This window comes from Malania oleifera, chromosome 4, assembly GCF_029873635.1.
Source record: "Malania oleifera isolate guangnan ecotype guangnan chromosome 4, ASM2987363v1, whole genome shotgun sequence".
Lineage (NCBI taxonomy): Eukaryota > Viridiplantae > Streptophyta > Magnoliopsida > Santalales > Ximeniaceae > Malania > Malania oleifera.
This window is the reverse complement of record NC_080420.1, coordinates 97,857,713-97,876,510: the sequence shown is the minus strand read 5'-3', so window position 1 is coordinate 97,876,510 and position 18,798 is coordinate 97,857,713. Positions and strand designations below refer to the sequence as shown.

Sequence of the window (18,798 nt, the reverse complement as noted above, 5' to 3'; positions counted from 1 at the left end):
AGGAGGTATGGTTATTCTCAAAGTCAATCAGATCATACACTATTTGTTAAATACTCTACTGAAGGAAAAATTCCTATCCTCATTGTATATGTGGACGACATCATTCTAACAGGAGATTATGAGGAGGACATGAGTTGTCTCAAAAGTCTTCTAGCTAAAGAATTCGAAATCAAGGACCTTGGGAATCTCAAATACTTCCTAGGCATGGAAGTGGCACGGTCAAGGAAGGGAATCTTTGTCTCCCAAAGGAAATATATTCTAGATCTTTTGAAAGAGACTGGGATGCTCAGATGCAAGCCAGCAGATACTCCTATGGATTCAACAACCAAACTAGGAGCCAAGGAAGACAGTACACCAGTGGATAAAGGCAGATATCAAAACTAGTTTGAAAACTTATATATTTATCTCACACCCGACCTGATATTGGCTTCTCTGTGAGTATGGTGAGTCAATTCATGAACAAACCCAATGAGGAACATATGGAGGCAGCTTATAGAATCCTACGATATCTAAAGCTAACACCAGGTAAAGGATTATTTTTTGAGAAGAATCAAAAATAGATATTGAAGTATTCAGTGATGCAAATTGGGCAGGATCAATGCATGATCGAAGGTCAACTTCTGGGTACTGCACATATGTGTGGGGAAACCTAGTTACATGGCAAAGTAAGAATCAATCAGTTGTGCCAAGAAGCAGTGCAGAAGCTGAATTCAGGGCAATGGCACACGGCATTTGTCAAGGAATATGGCTAAGAAGGCTTCTAAAGGAATTAAAGATTTCAGGCGAATAACCCATGAAGATGTTCTGTGACAATCAGTCAGCCATCAGCATTGCAAAGAACCCAGTGCATCATGATAGAACAAAACACGTGGAGATTGATCTACATTTCATAAAAGAAAAAATAAAGGAATAATCAAGATGTTGTATGTGCCTACATGTCTTCAAACAGCCGATATCCTTACCAAGGCTCTGCCAAGAAAGAATTTTGATGATTTGACTTCCAAGCTGGGCCTAATCAATATTTACAGCCCAACTTGAGGAGTGTAGAATTATTATATATCTGTCAGCCTTAATTAGAGGCTGGTCTTTAGGAGATTTACAGCTAACAAATAAGTTTGTTAGCTATTTTTGGTTCCACGATCCTAGGGGATTTGGGTGGCCTGTTACTCGATTTTGTAGATAGTCTTTCCTAATTTACTGTTTTCCATTTTAAATAGGATATTCTATTTTCAGTAGGTTGTAAATATCCCTAGTAATTAGATGAGAATTATCATCTATTTAAAAGGAATGTAATCTTTTTCATATTTTAGTGGAATATTCAGCTTTTTTTTTTCCACATTTCAACAGTATTAACTGAATTTATTTAATGTACAGTATCTTACAAATATGTTTGATACACATACTATTTTACAACTTTTCCACCACATACAAAACATATATGTATTTAATTTGTAATATATTAGTCCTTAAACTTATATTATTATGTTTTTTAACCATTTCTAAAGTTTCACAAAGAATTACATGCTTTACTACTAATTTCTGTTATTTTTTCAAATTGAAATTGAAATTGACATCGAAATCGAACTTTCTGTCGATATTTCCAGACTTTTGGAGCTTCGAAATTTGAGTTGAAATCGAAATTTAAGACCTTGGTCAGCAGCAAACCAACAAAATGAATATTTTGAATTTCTAGCAGAAAGAATCAAAGGAACAAATAGTAGAGAATACAAACCTCCCATTACAGCTTTAATGGCATTAAACATTGCTTCTACAGCATCTGGATTACTAGACTTCTGGCTCAAAGACCCAATTATACTTAAGGCAGCAAGCCTTCTTCCTTCATCTGCATGGCGGGCCTGCAGTAGTACTACGGACAGAATTTCCACAGCATACTTACTAAGATCAAGATTGACTGATTTCAAAAGGACCCCAACTGATTCAAGCACAATCTCAGGGTTGCGTTTCAACATTTTGACAGAAGATGGAATCACAACACTTATAAAATCTTCATGCACCATCTTTGTAAATAGTGGGAGAAAAGCTTCACTAAGACCCTTTGCTGGCTTTTCTCTTGCATTGAGAACTGCTTTAACATAAATATCAAGAAATATTGGCTGCACAAAACAGTGTATGGCATCAATACTCAAGACTAGGCACCAAAAAATAATATATGAAATAAATCCATTGTTACAAACAGTGAGGGTTGAGTATTTTTACCTTGAATTGTTCAAACAAAGAAGTTGTTCTTGAGAATTCCAGCAACAACCATATTAATTCCGGACTATCTTTGTACGGAATCCGAGCATCCCTTAGCTCCATAATGTAGCATTTGTAGATGTCCACTGACTAGAAAAATAGAAAATGCAACAGACAAAAAGGAATAGAAATTAAATGCTGCAAAAGAATAGTTTCATAGTGAAACAAAAGGAAAAAGTTATTTTTAGGCTAAACCTGAGAGAACAAATGAAAAAATGTTTTCTTGCAAGCCCTTCGCTCGCGAAAAGATCTGTGCATCACAATCTGAAGTGCGGTTGCCTGTGCTGTAGCTACTCTACACAATGCATTCTTCGAAACTACAGCAAACTGACTCTTACTTAAGAGTAGACATGACCACTTGAGAAGCCTGTAGCAGCCCAAGTGGGATAGGAACTTTAACTGCCTTTCCAAGAACTGAACAAGGGTAGCTGCAAAACTCTTCATAAATGTAATCTCCACTAAAGCTTTCACAATCACATTATCTACAGCATTCCTTGAAGCCCGATCATCATAAATATACAATGTTTTGAAGATTATATCTACCAATAGTGATACAAGCTCCGTAGACATATCTAGCCCGAACAAAGAATATGAAAAATAAGTAAAGAGGAATACAAATAAATTGTAAGGTTTCATAACAAGTGAGAGAGAGAGAGAGAGAGAGAGAGAGAGAGAGAGAGAGAGATCAATGAAACACGAGCAAATGTTTGATTTTAATATTTGTGGAGTTAATAACATTAAAAAAATATGCATTCAAGTAAGAGAAAAATAAGCAAAGAGGAATACAAAAAAATTGTAAGGTTTCATAACAAGAAGAGAGAGAGAGAGAGAGAGAGAACAATGAAACACAAGCAAATGTTTGATTTTAATATTTGTCGAGCTAATAACAATAAAAGAATACGCATTCAAGTAGGAGAAAAGATGAGAGAGAGAGAGAGAGAGAGAGAGAGAGAGAGAGAGAGAGAGAAAGAGAGAGGGAAAAAAGGCTAACCAAATTCCCTTTTGTTGAGATATATCTGAACATAGTAATAAAAAATTATGGGTAACACAGCATGCTAAGAGCCTAAAAGGCCTTTTGTTTGCAGTTTATAGCCTTCGAATAGAGGCATGCCTCTTAATAGTTCAATAATAAGTAAACTGGAGCTGTTTGGAAACACTTCTGAATAACCTCCTACTGCCCCTTCCTCGGCCAAAGGTTTTTTTAAAAACTTAGGGTCTATTTTTGTATCCTTTCTGTTTTCTGTTTTTGTTCCTATACAGCGAAGTAACAGATTATGAAACGTGTATGTTTACAGTTGTGAGTCTTCTGTTCTTCGTCGGTTTTCAGCTGTTTTTTAAAATATAAAACCAAATTTTATGGTTTACAGTTATTCTAGCAACCTACCAAAAATTTTAATATCAAGAATTTATTTTAAATCATTCATTTTATTCATAAATTTTAATTAAAATAAAATCACCATGTGAATTTAAAATATAATTAAAATAAAAAGTTCATAAATTTTCTAAATTTTTTTAAAAATAATGAAATCCATTTAAAAAATATCTTTACTATTTTTCAATTGTCATGTACAATAAGATATTGTAAAGTGAATTTTAAAATATAATAATTAGATAAAATAATTATAATAATTTTTATTTTTATTATAATATGTTTAGTTTATATTAGTTTTTTATTATTTTAATCATATTTTTAATTGTTATATGATTCAAGGACAAAATGAGCATTTGTTCCATCGAGTTTTTAATTTGTTTTAGTTTTAAATATATTAACAGGTTGTTGGTCTTCGTTTCTATTTTTTGTTCAAGTTTTTAGTTTTCATTTCTCATTTTCGTTTTCATTTGACAGTGATACCAAGGCCCCTTAGTAAATTTCATTAAGAGGGTCCTTAGACACAAGTGCCCCTTTCTCCTCATTCAAAGTTGCAACATCCCCCTCTATAACTAGTCCCTAACGGCCTCACCCTTCTTGTTCAACAATGCTCCATCTCCTTCCTTTGATTTCTCTGCCCATCTCAAGCACAATAAAGACAAGGCCCCACTTCTTTAATCGGTGAAGCTCTGCATAGATCAAATGGTGGTTATCTCTAAGGCTCGGAGCATTTTTCTTGAAATTTCTTGCAACTTTTCCAATTCTACCAAATCTTTTTCAAGATATACAGTCATTGCCAGCCAACTCTACTCGCTATTCATGAAGTTCTCCACATTACTCTGTCGGCTCAGCAACTATGTTATCGCTGTAGCTCCTTTTTTCCCAAAATTTTTCATTTTTATTATGAACAGATGCTGTGGATAATAGGATATCTGACGGAATTGAGTGCAAACATTGAACACGATGAGGCTCCAAGCTTGAAGCTGTAACTGCAGCAAAAACATATATTTGGATGCTCAATTGCTCTTACATATGGTCTTGTGTTGCAATTGGATTTATCTTCAACACCTTGAACAAATACTTGGATGCCTAAAACAAGGCGCACTTGGATTTTTTTTCAATATGATTCCAATATTTGAGGGCGAGCCTCGACTCAATGGCAAAGATGTTATGTCCACTTCCTAGACCCCCCCCCCCCCAAGCAGATTGCGCAGGAGCCTTGTGCATTAAATTAACATTCCAATATTAGATGCAATTTTTTCTGTTATACACAAGATGCTTTTTTTTTTCTCTGATTCAAATAGTTGAAGCAGATTTTTTCTGTTATCTGTAAAACATTTTTTTTGTTCAATTTCTAAATAAATTTGGGTAAAAATGGGTTTGCTACTATTAAAATCAGCAGTGCCAGGTCTTTGGAGTTAACTTCCTTAGCAGTACAAAAGAGGGCATTCTATATTTTATGTTTCTTTATATTTAAGATTTCTTAGTTTGAATTTCACTTATATAATCAATAAAGTAGTGAAAAGTAGCAAACGCATGGTTCTTCTCACCAAAAGCAACTAAACCAACCAAAATGACATCCAAAACTTGTAGTATATGTTATATTTAAGTTTATTAGAATTTACTAAAAAAACATATGATGCGTTGGTATATATGATTTTGGGATCAAAACATATGAATCTATATGTTTTTAAGAAGTCTGCTAATGCAAAAAATGAATTCATGGACACAGTGTCCATTACCCATTATGTAATGGTCATGACATCCGCAACCTTTAAGCCGCAATTGTTACCGTTATGCGGACCGCTGCTGTGATTCAAAACCATGGATCGAAAGCCATGTTGTAGGTGGCTGTTGAATTTAAATTTGAAGTGAACGTGAGTTTCCCCCTTGTATCTCCGCTCTCCTCTTCCCCTACCTTCTCTCTTCAATTTCTTCTCATCTCTCCCATGGCTGCAGATCATTGATGCTGCCCCTGCATCGATGCCTTTCTCAGATGTTCAAAGAGATTGGAAGGCAGTTTTATTTTGATTGTTTTCTAGTCGATTTTGCTTTCAACTTTTTATAGGAGGATCTTTTTCTTCTAATTGAACATTCTTTCCTCTTCATTGAATATTTCTTATTTTCCTATTTTTCCTTTTTCAATTTCTTCTCTAATCTATGAGAAGCAAGTATGTTAATTTAGTTTGTAAATAAACAACTTTTCATATTTTTTGTATTTTTTCTACTTTTAGCACTTTTAGTTTCCCAGCAAACAAATGACCTTACAATGTTTAAAGGGTAAAATGGCAAAAACCTATTCAGATGTTTAAACAAGTAACTTACCAAACAACCTACACTATGTAGTATGTAGTATTCAATGATTCTAAGTTGCTCTCAACCCAGTTCACTTATTCAAAGCTCAAATCAGTGTTCAAAGTTAATTTTATCAAAATACAGTGTATACATGTCAACAGTCCAAACTACATCCCTAATTTCCTTTCTATATGTAGCAAAGCATAACAAACACACTAAAATGGACCTATAGCCATGTCAGACTAAGGTAACCAAAAATCCTAATCCCATAGTGATCAGCATTCTAAAATCCAAATCAAGAGTGAAGTGTCACACTTTACATATATACACATAACACATAGAAATAACAAAAAAAAAAAATCCAACAGCCAATCATTCCAAAATAACAAAAAATGCTGACAGTACACTTCTATTCTTCTTTTTTTCTTCTTTTCATTGCAGGGTTGGGGTGAAGAAAGAGGAGGGGGGGCAGGGGAGATAGTGGGTCATTTCCAACACAGTTCTATCTCAAAAATATTAAAGAAATAGGAAGTTAATGGATTTATGATTTTCGTTTTTTTCTCAATTGTGAAAGTACAGTAAAATCAGCAATCTAAGTACTTTCGTCTTTCTTGCATGGTTAAAAAATAGTAAAAAATAAAACCCTTACAACATACAAGTTATGAGAAGATAAAGTGCAAGGGCCATAGCACATCAAGAGGTCAACAGGTTTTTCTTTAATAACCTAAAGGCAAATATAAAACTCATGCATCTTAAAGTACCATGACTCATTAAATACCCCATGCTTGAAACCAAAAATATGCTGTACTGTCAACCACATGATTTCTGCTGTCCAACACAAGCAGTACCACATTTCAGAGTAATTAGTCAAACACATTCTCATCCCAGCTTCTCATGCCAATATTCCTCAATCTTTGTTAAACTGTGACGTAGGAACAATGATTAGAAAGCAAGAAGTGGCATCTTTCTCCAATGCTATAGCAGTTCCTGTTCATGGAAACTGCTACAATTGCTATAGCATGTATGGTAGCATACTATTCAAACTAATACTGCTATGGTCATGCAGAGGCATTTCAGTCCTGTTTTGTCATTATTATGCATTTATTGCACAACTAAGATTTAATTTATGCCCTAAAAGCCCTACCTCCATTAGCAATGCCACCACAATCATTACCAACATGTCAGTGTTGCCACCATCATGACCACCCTACAAACCACAAGCATCACCAACTCAATGTCGTGTAACCACCATTATACCACCATAATTGTTACAACTCTCTCACTGCAGTCTCTGCCATCAAATGTTCACCACTAGAATGAAATGATTTCTTTTATATGGAATTCCTAATTCCCAGTATCAAATGAAGGAATGGAACCGACTATTACCATTATCTTTCTTCGCTCCATTCCTTCTCCTCAGGAGTTAGTCCACTCCATACTGCCTAAAACCACCAACTCTGTTGTTCTAAAATTGTTCTTTCAAAATGTACAAAGATATACCAATACATCACATCATCAAGAACCAGGGAACAATACCAATTCTCTACACATAAATTATTAAAAATCAACGACATTGCATTCACCTCTATTTTAGAGATAATGCAAGGCGACTCGGTTCTACTCCCATTTGCCAAACAATGAAATTTAGTGCTTATCCTCATCCCTCCTTGTTTTGCCCTACAAGCAGTTGAATCTATCTTTAACCCAATTTCTCCATCCTAGATAATAACAGAGATATGTATAGGCACAAGCACAGTGCACCACAAGATGAATACTCAGACACAGCAGGGGGGGAGGGGAAGTAGTAAACAGCATGATTTGATCACTAAGACAATGACCGAATCAATGAATGGCATTTCTTACGAGTTCCACGGGCTTGGATTGAATCAAGGATTGTAAAATACTGTAATATACAGCTATGTGTGTTGTTTTTTGAAAGAGACGTATCTTCTGATAGCAGATTATTGGAGACAGTGATTTTTCACCTTTCTTTGGTCTCAAATCTTAGGACCTCTAGCAGTGTTGCCATATTCATATCAAGCAGGATTGAAAGACTACAATCATTTGATTTTGTTTTCTTTATATTTTTTTATTCTTCAGTATCTTATCTCAAAGGACTTCATGCCCACAGGTTTTATCCTTATTCTTCTCTAGTCTCTACCTTAGCAAATTTTCTTTTTTTATGAGGGGAAAGAAAATTAATAAGCAGACACACATATCTGAAAAAATAGAAATGGTTATACAACCTATTAAAAGTTTTGATGCATTTATATAAAATTAACCTAGCCAGAAATCTATATATATGAAATGGTTTTGATTGTTTGCTTTACTTTTTCTAATTTCCATAACAACTTTATAACTTTTAAAGATATGAAGAGATTAATTCTTACCTACTGAAAGTAGACAATTATTTCGTCTACTCTTTGTAACAACCCTACAAACATTTTTTTTAAAATTAAAAACTGCTGCGCGGAATTTTAATTATTTCCATTGCTTATGTTTTCTAAACAACCAACCTTTCCAGCTCTACTCGGCTTACAAGGTTCTGGACTCTAATCAACTAAAACTACTTGCATGGTAATGTTTCAACATAATAATAACCTAAGATCGACGGCCACAAGTTCTCCAATTTTCCTACATTTTCTCAGCAACCAATGACAGTTCAAAACAAACAGGATTAATGGAAAAAAAAATGAAATGAACAGCTGAGAAAATGCAAATGGAACTCCAATGAAATTCAGCCACCTGAATTACTGAGAACCAACGGGATTTCATCTCGAAACATCCGAACCCGTTGCTTAGTGGAAGAGGTCGAGATCGAGGCGGAGATAGAAACCAGCTGCTCTGATGATTTCGCCATTAACCCAACTGGTAGATTCCAAACTGAGATTTTGACAGTGAGCGCCGATTCGGGCTATGGAAATGCAATTCAGATGAAGCCACAGTACGGCCTAGGAACACCGCAATGCTGCAACAGTCCACAGAGAAGCAGAGAAGAAGAGGGGGACTAGGGTTTTAGGAGCTGCCGAGAAAAGCAGTGTTCGGCTGCGCTTATAAAAGATGACATCGTAAGCAGACCATTGGACTGGCCTTGTCTGTGAAGAAAAAAAAAAAAAGAATAGTCTCTTTTTCTTTATGGGGAAAATGGAAAATTATTGCAAAATTCCACCCTTTGCTTCCTCATATTCAATTTAATTTTGTATTACATTTTATTTAGATTTATCCTAATTAAATTTATAATTTCTTAACAAAAAATAAGAAGAAGATAATAACAAATAAATTTTAAAAATATATATATGACAAATTAGTAGCATGTGATTGCATCTCAATAAGTAAGAGGTGTAATCATTAATCTTATGTTTAGAAAGGTTTTGGATTTGAATTTGGATTTATATTGAATTTGGATAAGTTATAATACAAAATTGTATTAAAATTTGTCCAAATCCATCAATTCATTCTGCCAAACACAACATTTCTCAATCCTTCTCTAGCATAATCAAATTCATTAAATTTTATAACATATTTTATCTAAATTCATACAATTTATATTTATGGTTAGAATTTCTAATTTTCTAACATAGAATGAGAATAATAAGTTGAAAGATTAATAAATAGAGGACGAAGAAAAAAAGAGAAACCAATCAAAACCCAAAAAAAAAAAAATTTGATAAATTTTTAATGCATAGAATCTCCAATCGTTTTGTATATCAACCAAAGACGCTCCCTATGTTTGGAACAAATAAAGTTTAAAATGTCTATATCGACACAATAAAACACATTGTTATGGTTTCAAAAGCCTCTAAAATTAATTTTTTATTTTTCACATATTTATAAATTTTCAAATTATAAGAGTAAATTCTGATTAGCTAATTTTTATCCTTTTACAATGTCATTAGCTTATTCAAATATTTATTTATGTATAGGTTTAAAAAAAAAAAGCATTAGTTGAAGCTAGGGACATGTTTCCCCCTCAAGTGTTGCCTCTTTAAATTTCACCTCTCTGTCCCCCCCTCTCCTTTTCTCACATTACTTGATCCAATCATATTTCTTTGCCCAAGTCCTTGCCCTTCAAGAGATTATTGGATGAAAGTCAATTTCAATAAATAAAAAAACAGTCACTTCTTTGTCTCTCTCTCTCATGAAAGTCAATTAAAATGAAGACACTATAATATTCTTTCCTATAGCGTCCATTTCCTCTCTTTTACACACGCATATCACATACCAATGTCTCTCACACTTGAAAATTCCCCTTTTTTTCTCACCATGATACCTTCCTCTTTTTACACCTTTGTCACCCAAATCCCCTTCGCTCTCCTTCTCCATTTCAAATATTGCTAGCAAATATATGTTACTTTATCAGTCATTGCTCTATTATTCGTGGCTCTCTACATAAGCTTTCTCCTTCTCTTCCCCACACACATGGAAACATACAAATCCACCATTTGGCTTCTGTTGGCCCTAGAGTCATGTCTAGAGGGGGTGAATAGACTCTTGCATATTTTCATTTTTCTCTACAAAATATAAAATCTTAGCAAGATGCAAATGATTATATCACAATATATATATATATAAACTATTTAAATCATACACAAAATATAAATTTAAGAGTAGGAAAGATAAGCTCAACAAATAATATTAACGTGGTTCAACCTCTTGTCCATGTCCACGCCTTAAGACACACTCAAGGATTCCATAATCCACTAAACAACCTCCTTCACCGATGGAGAAACCTTTACACACAAAAACAAATCCCTTTCGCCTTTCAACAAGGTTCACTAAGAACCTTTACAATTCGGTTCACCAAGAACCTTCACATGGAAGCCAATCTTTATTGCTCACAAAGAGCCCAAACAAGGGAACTAATCCCTTTAACACTTGGTTCACAAAGAACCCTTACAAGATGAAAATGACTTACAAACAAAACTCCTTCAATAAGCATATATTTGATACAATATAAACCTCACACAAATCTTTCAAGTAATGAATCGCTACAAGATTAGAGAGCAAGAGAGATTTTGAGCACTTAAGATGATGAACTAAATGCAAAGTGCTTGTGAACGATATTCAAAAGATGTTAATCTCTAAGATCAATCTATAACAAGTATTTGGTCTTGTATTTATAGGAAAATTGAGCTACTAGCCGTTTTATGGTCATTGAACTTATAAAATAATTAATTACTTTGAAAACTAGCCATTGGGTGTAGAATCCTGATGTAAACCGTCGACAAATTCCCCCAAACTGTCGATGGTTTCATTTAGGCCAAATTTCATTTATCTTTCTGCCTGAAACCATCGAAGTACCTAAACCAAACCATCGACGGTTTACCCTTTTTCTTCATTAACTTGATTTTTAGGTGCTAATATGAGGTTTTAAACCAACAGGGACCAAGTTTATGAAAGTTTATGATAATAATATGATTTAAAACTTGTTTCATATTAAAATGCATTTGAGTAAAGGATATTTTTATTAAAATCTTTGTTTTGTCTTTGAAAACTCATAAGTACTGAACTCATGACTTAGTGATATCCTATGTACTCTTACGAACTAGTATGCACATGCAATTTGCTCAACTCTTGCTCAATAAACATGCGTGAAACAACACTGCAAGAGTTACAATATTTCCTACCTCAAACACTCCCTTATTACATTATGAATTTTCATTTGCTTTGTTGGTTGTGTTAGCCTCAGTGGCTAAGGTATCCCAATCTAGTAGGTTTTGATGATAACAACCCATTAATGACCCTCGGGTTAACTAATCTATGTACTAAAGTTTAGTACAGGTAAACGAGACAATACCAAAGCAAGCATAAGGATCAGACCAACCTTAATGAAGCATGACAAAGAGCCTACACAAGGAACACTCAAAGCACAACCAAACGGAGCCTATGTGAAGCCTTGTATATGTATGTGTATATATATATACATATATTGTGTTGTGTGTGAGGTAGGAAAGTCTTGTAACTCTTGTGGCATTATGATTGGTAAGAATAACTTGCAAGAGATGAGCAAATGCATGTGCATATAGTTTATGTTAGTATAGAACATTAAAAATGAGTTTTCACATGCATAATGATTCATGCCGTTGCATAAGATGTCAAAATGAGCTTTCAAATGTGATTTTTTAAACAAGACATCTTATTCTCAGTCAAAACCTCATTAGGACTAGTTTAAATCATTATTAGAACAAATATTGAAAAGTAAGGTGTAACGATCTGCTATTTATTTTCTAATTTTTTTTTTAATACTGTAAAATTTATAATGCTCTGATACCTACTAAATTAAACCAAACCATCAACCTAAGCAACAAGAAATGAAATTCATATAAACACAATTAAGAAAATATACAATACTAGAGTGCTAAAATGTGTCCCCAAAATATACATATATGACTGTTTCCGAAAATACCCTCAACTGGGCTAGGGCTATACATAAATACTCTAAAAAATACTCACTCTACTAACAAGGTAGTACTGAAGCCCCTCTATTCGCGAGCCTGATCTACTCACCTACCTGGATCACCTGAAAAATGTTAAGGTAATGGGATGAGACGACACTCAGTAAGACGAAATATGCTATGCTAGTATGTGGCAAATGAGTTACAATACTAAGAAGATATGCTTCTATATAATCATATATAACTGAATTTGTAAATATAGTACAAATAATATAACCATCATCTTTCCCATGTTGCTTAACATATATGTATTTTAGGTTTCTATACATAATACTTTTAATATAGATATACATATATTCCCTATTTTCTGTAAAACTGTACATACATAATAATAACTTTACCTTATCTCAGGAGTGGTGCTTACAACGCCCCAATCACGAATCCACTACGATGAAAATGTTGGTGGCCGAGAATGGAACCCAGTGGTATTTTCCGTTCTTCAATTGGCCGAACATTCGCCGAGAAAATGAGGAGAGAGAGAAGGCGAGGAAAGAGAGATTGGTATTTAGGGGGGCATTCTCTGCTTCTCTTCGGGAAATTTGATTTCCTAAGCTTCAAAGAAGTTTTAGGTTATCACTTAAACACACACACACACACACACACACATATATATATATATATATAATATTATATTAATATATTATTATATTATATTATTATAAGAATTGCTTTTGAGGGCGATTTCAAAGCTGGCATCGTGTAGGAAGTTAGAGGTTTTGCATCTCTATCTAGATTTGGAGGGGAGTTGATCTGAGCTCACAAACTTGGCTTTTGTTTGTAAACCATATTTTTCTAAATAATTTAACTCAAGGCTGTAGTATTTAGGCTTATCTGAAGCATTTCGTAATTTGAATTGGCGGAGACTGGTCTGCAATTTTTTTTTTCTTTTTTTAGGCTTCGCACCTAGATACCGTTTTTGCCTGAGAAAGCACCATAACCGCGTCACTAGTAATCTTGGAGAATGATGATTTTGGGTTTTCATTCTGTCTGGTTTCTGAGAAATGGTTGTAATAGGAAATTATATGGTTCAATTCAGATCTCTTGTTTTTATTTTTATTTTTTCTACATAATTAAGTCCAGTCTATTTTGTATCGTAAACTAGTTAAATTAGTTGCAATGGCTTTTTACCGTTAGTGGGAACCAAAACACCACAAAAACTGATGAGGATTCAAACCTTTAAGCTTCAATATGTAAGATGTAAAATAAAATTTTCTTTTGAAACTGATGTTTCCTTTTCAATTGCTCAATTATCTCAGAAAATAGGGGAAGAGTTCTCTCTCTCCTCTATTTGTTTGTGCTATCTATTTCCCAACTCTTGCTTTTGCTAATTATTTGCATCTTTCAGATTATTCAAAGTTGAATTCATATGGAAGCCTATCTAAGTTCTCCGATAGATACTGCAGCATCTAATTTTGTGCTTTAGAAAGTCGGAGAGGATTGGAATCTTGTCCCTTACTTTTTCATGTTATGAACATTTGGGATTGATTATAAAAGATTTGGTTCTGATATTTTTCCCCCAAAAAAGATATATTAAAAAAAAGAAGAAGAGCCTTGCATATTATTAATAGCTTTCCACAATCTATTTCATAAATTTTGCAAAAGATTTCTTGTTCCTAATAATTATCCTTCTTTAGATTCGTTTCTAAAAGTCTCTCCCCTCATTTTTATAATAAGAATGCCAGAATGAATTGATTTTGTTATTTAGCATGAAATAGATAGTTTATTTTACTAGAAGAAGATAGTTTTTGTTTTAGAAACCAAGTTGCTGCAAGCTGTGGAGTGATTAGACGTTTTGGGTTTGATAATTTGTGAGAGTAGAGGAGGCTGTGGCTCTGGAAATTGTTGAAACATTTTTAATCACTTCAGTAATTAAAATCAACATTGGTGATTTGTTAAAGTGAAACAATATGAAGTGTACCTGTATATATTCATCTGACCCTCTTAATAGTTGGGATATTACTCTCATGCTATGTAAATTGAAGACTAGAAATACTAAAAATGAGTGCTTGAAAAACACCTAAGAGCTATCTCAGTGAATGAAAATAAAACCAGATTGAAAGAATCTTCGCATGCTAAAGCAGAAAAAACAAAAACATAACTGAAATGACATTGGCAAGATGATTGGAGTTGGGTACTCAAAAAAATGTTTTGGGTTCTGAAGTGAGCGTGGCTGGAATTTTGAAGGGATTTGGCATTTATACTCTTTGAGGTTATGTTTGCTCGTGATCTCTGTGGTTGCCCCAGATATATAATACTATTCATTTCAGAGAGTACACATGTATATCTCCTCATACTGCCTCAGTCATTGCCATCATCATAAGACCTAGGATACAATGATTGTCTACTTGAAATCTTTGAATACAAGGTTTGCCAGTCTTGCTTGGTATTCATTCTAGAATAGATTTTAGGTTACATTTTTTTGGCGGGATACTTATTCCTAGGAATAGGATGGAATACAATAAGAATGTAAAAATATTTATAGTGATGTGTTAATTTACAAAGAAGTCCTGATGTAAAAGCTTTGTTTCTATCCAGCATGGAATTGGAAGTGAGTAGATATTCCTATGGTGAAACTTGGGGATAGTCTATCCTAGTTACAAATCCAAGCTTATGTTTGGGTTAATTATTTTTTTTAGCAACTCTTTGATTTATATTGTCATTGTATTTTCATTCACTAATTAGCTACTCATGACGACATATAGAAGTGTCACAACGTTAAAAGTGCATCTAACCAAGCTTCAAAGGACTTGGTGGTTTCCAAAAGTGGTGCATTTGTAGTTGCTCCAGTAAGTGAGTTATTTTCGTCTGTCATTTTTGTTTGCTCTTGGATTACTATGCTGGCCAACTGCAACGTTTGTGAAAAAAATTTAAAATTCTCTTGTTAAGATGTCTGAATTGGCATTCTTGTTGCAGTGTCCTCATGATGGACCTTGCCCATTAGCAAATACTAGAAAATATTGTCATGTTGTTCAGCGCTTGGAGAGGACATCATCACAGCATACATACAAGGTTCCTTTTTAAACTATGTTGCATATTAGGGTTTTTGTGAAACCACTCATACTATTTTGCCTGAAATTCCACCCCCCCCCCCCCCCAAAAACTCTTGGACCATACTACATGGGCATAAGTGTGCACATTTTTGTTTTGTTGATGCCAATTAATGCACTATATCTGGTTTAAAATTTAATTTTCTTGATAAATAATAGAAAATGAATTTTCCATGTCACATGTATATGTTCTATGCTTGTTGTGTGTACCATGCTATGCATAAGAAGTTTCAGTCAGGATGTATACATAGTGATATTACGTATTGTTTTTCAGTATTTTTTTAATGTTTTATTAAGTACAGATTTTATGCTTGTCTCCCAAGGCCCGAGTGTTCAGACAGAACTCTCCTCAAAATCTTTTTCCCATTAATCTTAATTTTTAAAGATAATATAACTTCGGAAGCATGGAGTTCATCATCGTTTGTTACATTCCCACTTAACTATGACTTTTTTTTTTTGTAGCAGTCCAGAGGCCAGCCTTTGCGTGGCTTCGAAGATAAGAAATTTTGCTTTGTTGCTTTCAAACGAGGACAATGGCCACAATAAGTGTTTTGAAGAGGAAGAGTTGTGCTTTAATTTTCATATAAATTTTTCTTTATAACCAACACTTCTAGGGTTCTTTTTTGTTGTTTGTAGAACTCAAATACTTGTGGACTACCAGCTAATATACAAAAACTTGAAAATTCTTTCAACATTTATCCAAAGCTTGGCATTTTGGACAAAGTTGTAAGTTCGATGTTTCAATTCCAAAACTCAAGAAAGAATTTCGCTGATTGTAGGTGAATTTTCTTCTTTAGACAACAATCTCCCAACAGAAATCATTACAAACAATTTAGACTAGCATCTATTATTGAAATTTATTTTCTAATGCTTGACTGTTCCTATTTTTTATCTTGCCTACTTTCCCTTTATGTTGTTGAACTTAAGGATAAATGTGATCTTTTAGGTATTGACATTAAGAAGATCATTCCTGCATAGGGTGTTGGACTATGAAGACGAATTCTTTGCATTGCTGATGCTGTTTCTTGAAACTCATAGCCAGGGGCGGCTCTGCCTTTAGGCCATTAAGGCACCTGCCTAGGGCCCCCAAATTTTTGGGGCCCCTCAATTTTTGTTTAATATAATAATATACTTTTAGGGCCCCAAAATTTTTTTTAATTAAATAATATTAATATTATTTATTATGCTCTATTCCCATAATTGACTTCCCAATTAACAAATAAATAAAATTATATTTTAAAATATAAAATAAATACAATTTAATTCTTTTTTTTTTCAAGTCTTATACTTCCCAACTAAAAATTTTATTATATTTCAAATTATCAATTACTCCCATCTCTCTCTCTTAGTCTCTCTAAAAATTTTTTTTCATCTCACACTCTCTCACTCTTATCTTTTGGTCTCTCTATGATTTTTGCTCCAACTATTGTGTTCATCATCTTTGGGCCTCCGATTCTCTGTAATTTTCTTCAATTCTAATTTTGATTTCAATGTTTGTATATTATTTTTCTATTTTTTCTTAGATTTTGGAAGCTTTGAGGTTAGAGCGCTGTATCCGGTAAGAATCCGATATCTCTAAAGTCTCGCTCGCCGATCGATTTGCAATAATAATAATAATCAGGTTATATTGTTTCAATCTACTATTTCTATAGATTTATTAAATTTATTTTTATTTGTTTACATAATTTGTCAATTTATAGTGTTAATTTTGAAATTTAACTATGTCAACAAGAAAATATGAATTCGGATATGAAAAACGAAGAAAAAAATAAATAGAAGAATTAGTATCATCTCAAAAGGGAGCTCTTGATAAATTTATTTTTAGTTCTAAGCAAAATATAAATGAACAAGATGAAAATCCTCCAAGAAACGAGCAATCAATTCCAGAGATGAAATTAGAATCTAATATAATGATAGATAATAATAATAATAGTGATAAAGATAACATTGATATACAGGAAATGTTCACTAATGATATTTCTTTTGAAAGACATTTTAACAATATAGAAAAAAATAAATAAATAATGATGATAATATTTATGATCCAAAATATTAAGAAAATATAGATACCAAATTACGAAATTTATTAGTTGAAAAAGGTCCTATTAGGGATAATGATTTAATTTTTCCAAAAGATGAAAATTCAAGACATTTTTCAAATATATATTATATTCGAAAATTATCAAATAGAGAGAAACATGATAGAAAATGGCTTATATATTGTAAAGATTTAGATAGAGTATTTTGTTTTTGTTGTAAGTTATTTGGCCAAAAATTAAATAACCAATAACTAGCTAATGAAGGGCGTAAAGATTGGAAAAATCTTAATACTAAGCTTAAAAGTCACGAAATTAGTGAAGAACATATTTTCAATATGAGTAAATGGGCTGATTTAGAGTTGAGATTGTTAAAAAATACAATAATTGATAAAAATATAGAAGAACAAATTAACAAAGAAAAAGAACACTGGAAAAAAGTATTATTAAGAATTATTTTTGTTGTGAAAGCTCTTGCTAAAAATAATTTGGCATTTCTTGGGAAAAATGAATGAATTTATCAAGAGAATAATGGAATTTTTTTAAGTTTAATTGAAATGATTGCAGAATTTGATCCAATAATGAAAGAACATATTCGATGTTTTCAACATGGTGAAATTCATAATCATTATCTTGGTCATAATATGTAAAATGAATTGATAAATTTATTAACTCTTAATATTAAAAAGAAAATTATGAAGCAAATCAATGAAACAAAATATTATTCAATCATACTCGATTGCACTCCGGATGCAAGTCATCAAGAACAAATGTCTTTAATAATACGATATTTGAATCTTTCTACAAGTCCAATTAAAATAAAAGAACATTTTATAGAATTTCTAAAAGTAGATGATACGTCAGGAGAAGGACTCTTTAATGAATTAATAAATGTCATACAAAAATTTGAACTTGGTATTGAGAATATAAGAGGGCAAGGATATGATAATGGATCTAATATGAAAGGAAAACAACAAGGTGTACAAAAGAGACTATTAGATATAAATTTTAGAGCATTTTATACTCCGTGTGGTTGTCATAGTCTTAATCTAGTACTTTGTGATATAACTAATTGTTGTTCTAAAGTTATAACTTTTTTTGGAGTAGTACAATGAATATATACATTATTTTCTTTTTCTACGAAACGATGGAAAATTTTAACTGAATATGTACCAAATTTAACTGTAAAATCATTATCACAAACACATTAGGAAAGTCGAATAGAGAGTGTTAAAGCAATAAGGTTTCAAGTTTCTCAAATTAGAGATGCTTTACTTCAATTAGAAAAAACTAGTGATGATCAAAAAACAAAGAGTGAATCTTATTGTATAGCAACTTAT

At 32.8% G+C, this 18,798-nt stretch overlaps 1 protein-coding gene across 1 annotated transcript in view; it reads right to left on the bottom strand.

Annotated features, from left to right (window-relative positions):
- Positions 1-8,947, bottom strand: part of LOC131154214 (protein ILITYHIA) — a 122,924-nt gene extending 113,977 nt beyond the window's left edge. Inside the window, exons 1-4 of the mRNA XM_058106834.1 lie at positions 8,666-8,947; positions 2,452-2,828; positions 2,218-2,346; positions 1,733-2,114 (exon numbers count right to left, since the gene is read on the bottom strand). Coding sequence (XP_057962817.1) covers positions 1,733-2,114; positions 2,218-2,346; positions 2,452-2,828; positions 8,666-8,780 — 1,003 coding nt within the window. The 5' untranslated portion in view covers positions 8,781-8,947. The remainder of the gene's footprint in view (positions 1-1,732; positions 2,115-2,217; positions 2,347-2,451; positions 2,829-8,665) is intronic.
- Positions 8,948-18,798: the final 9,851 nt, after the last annotated feature.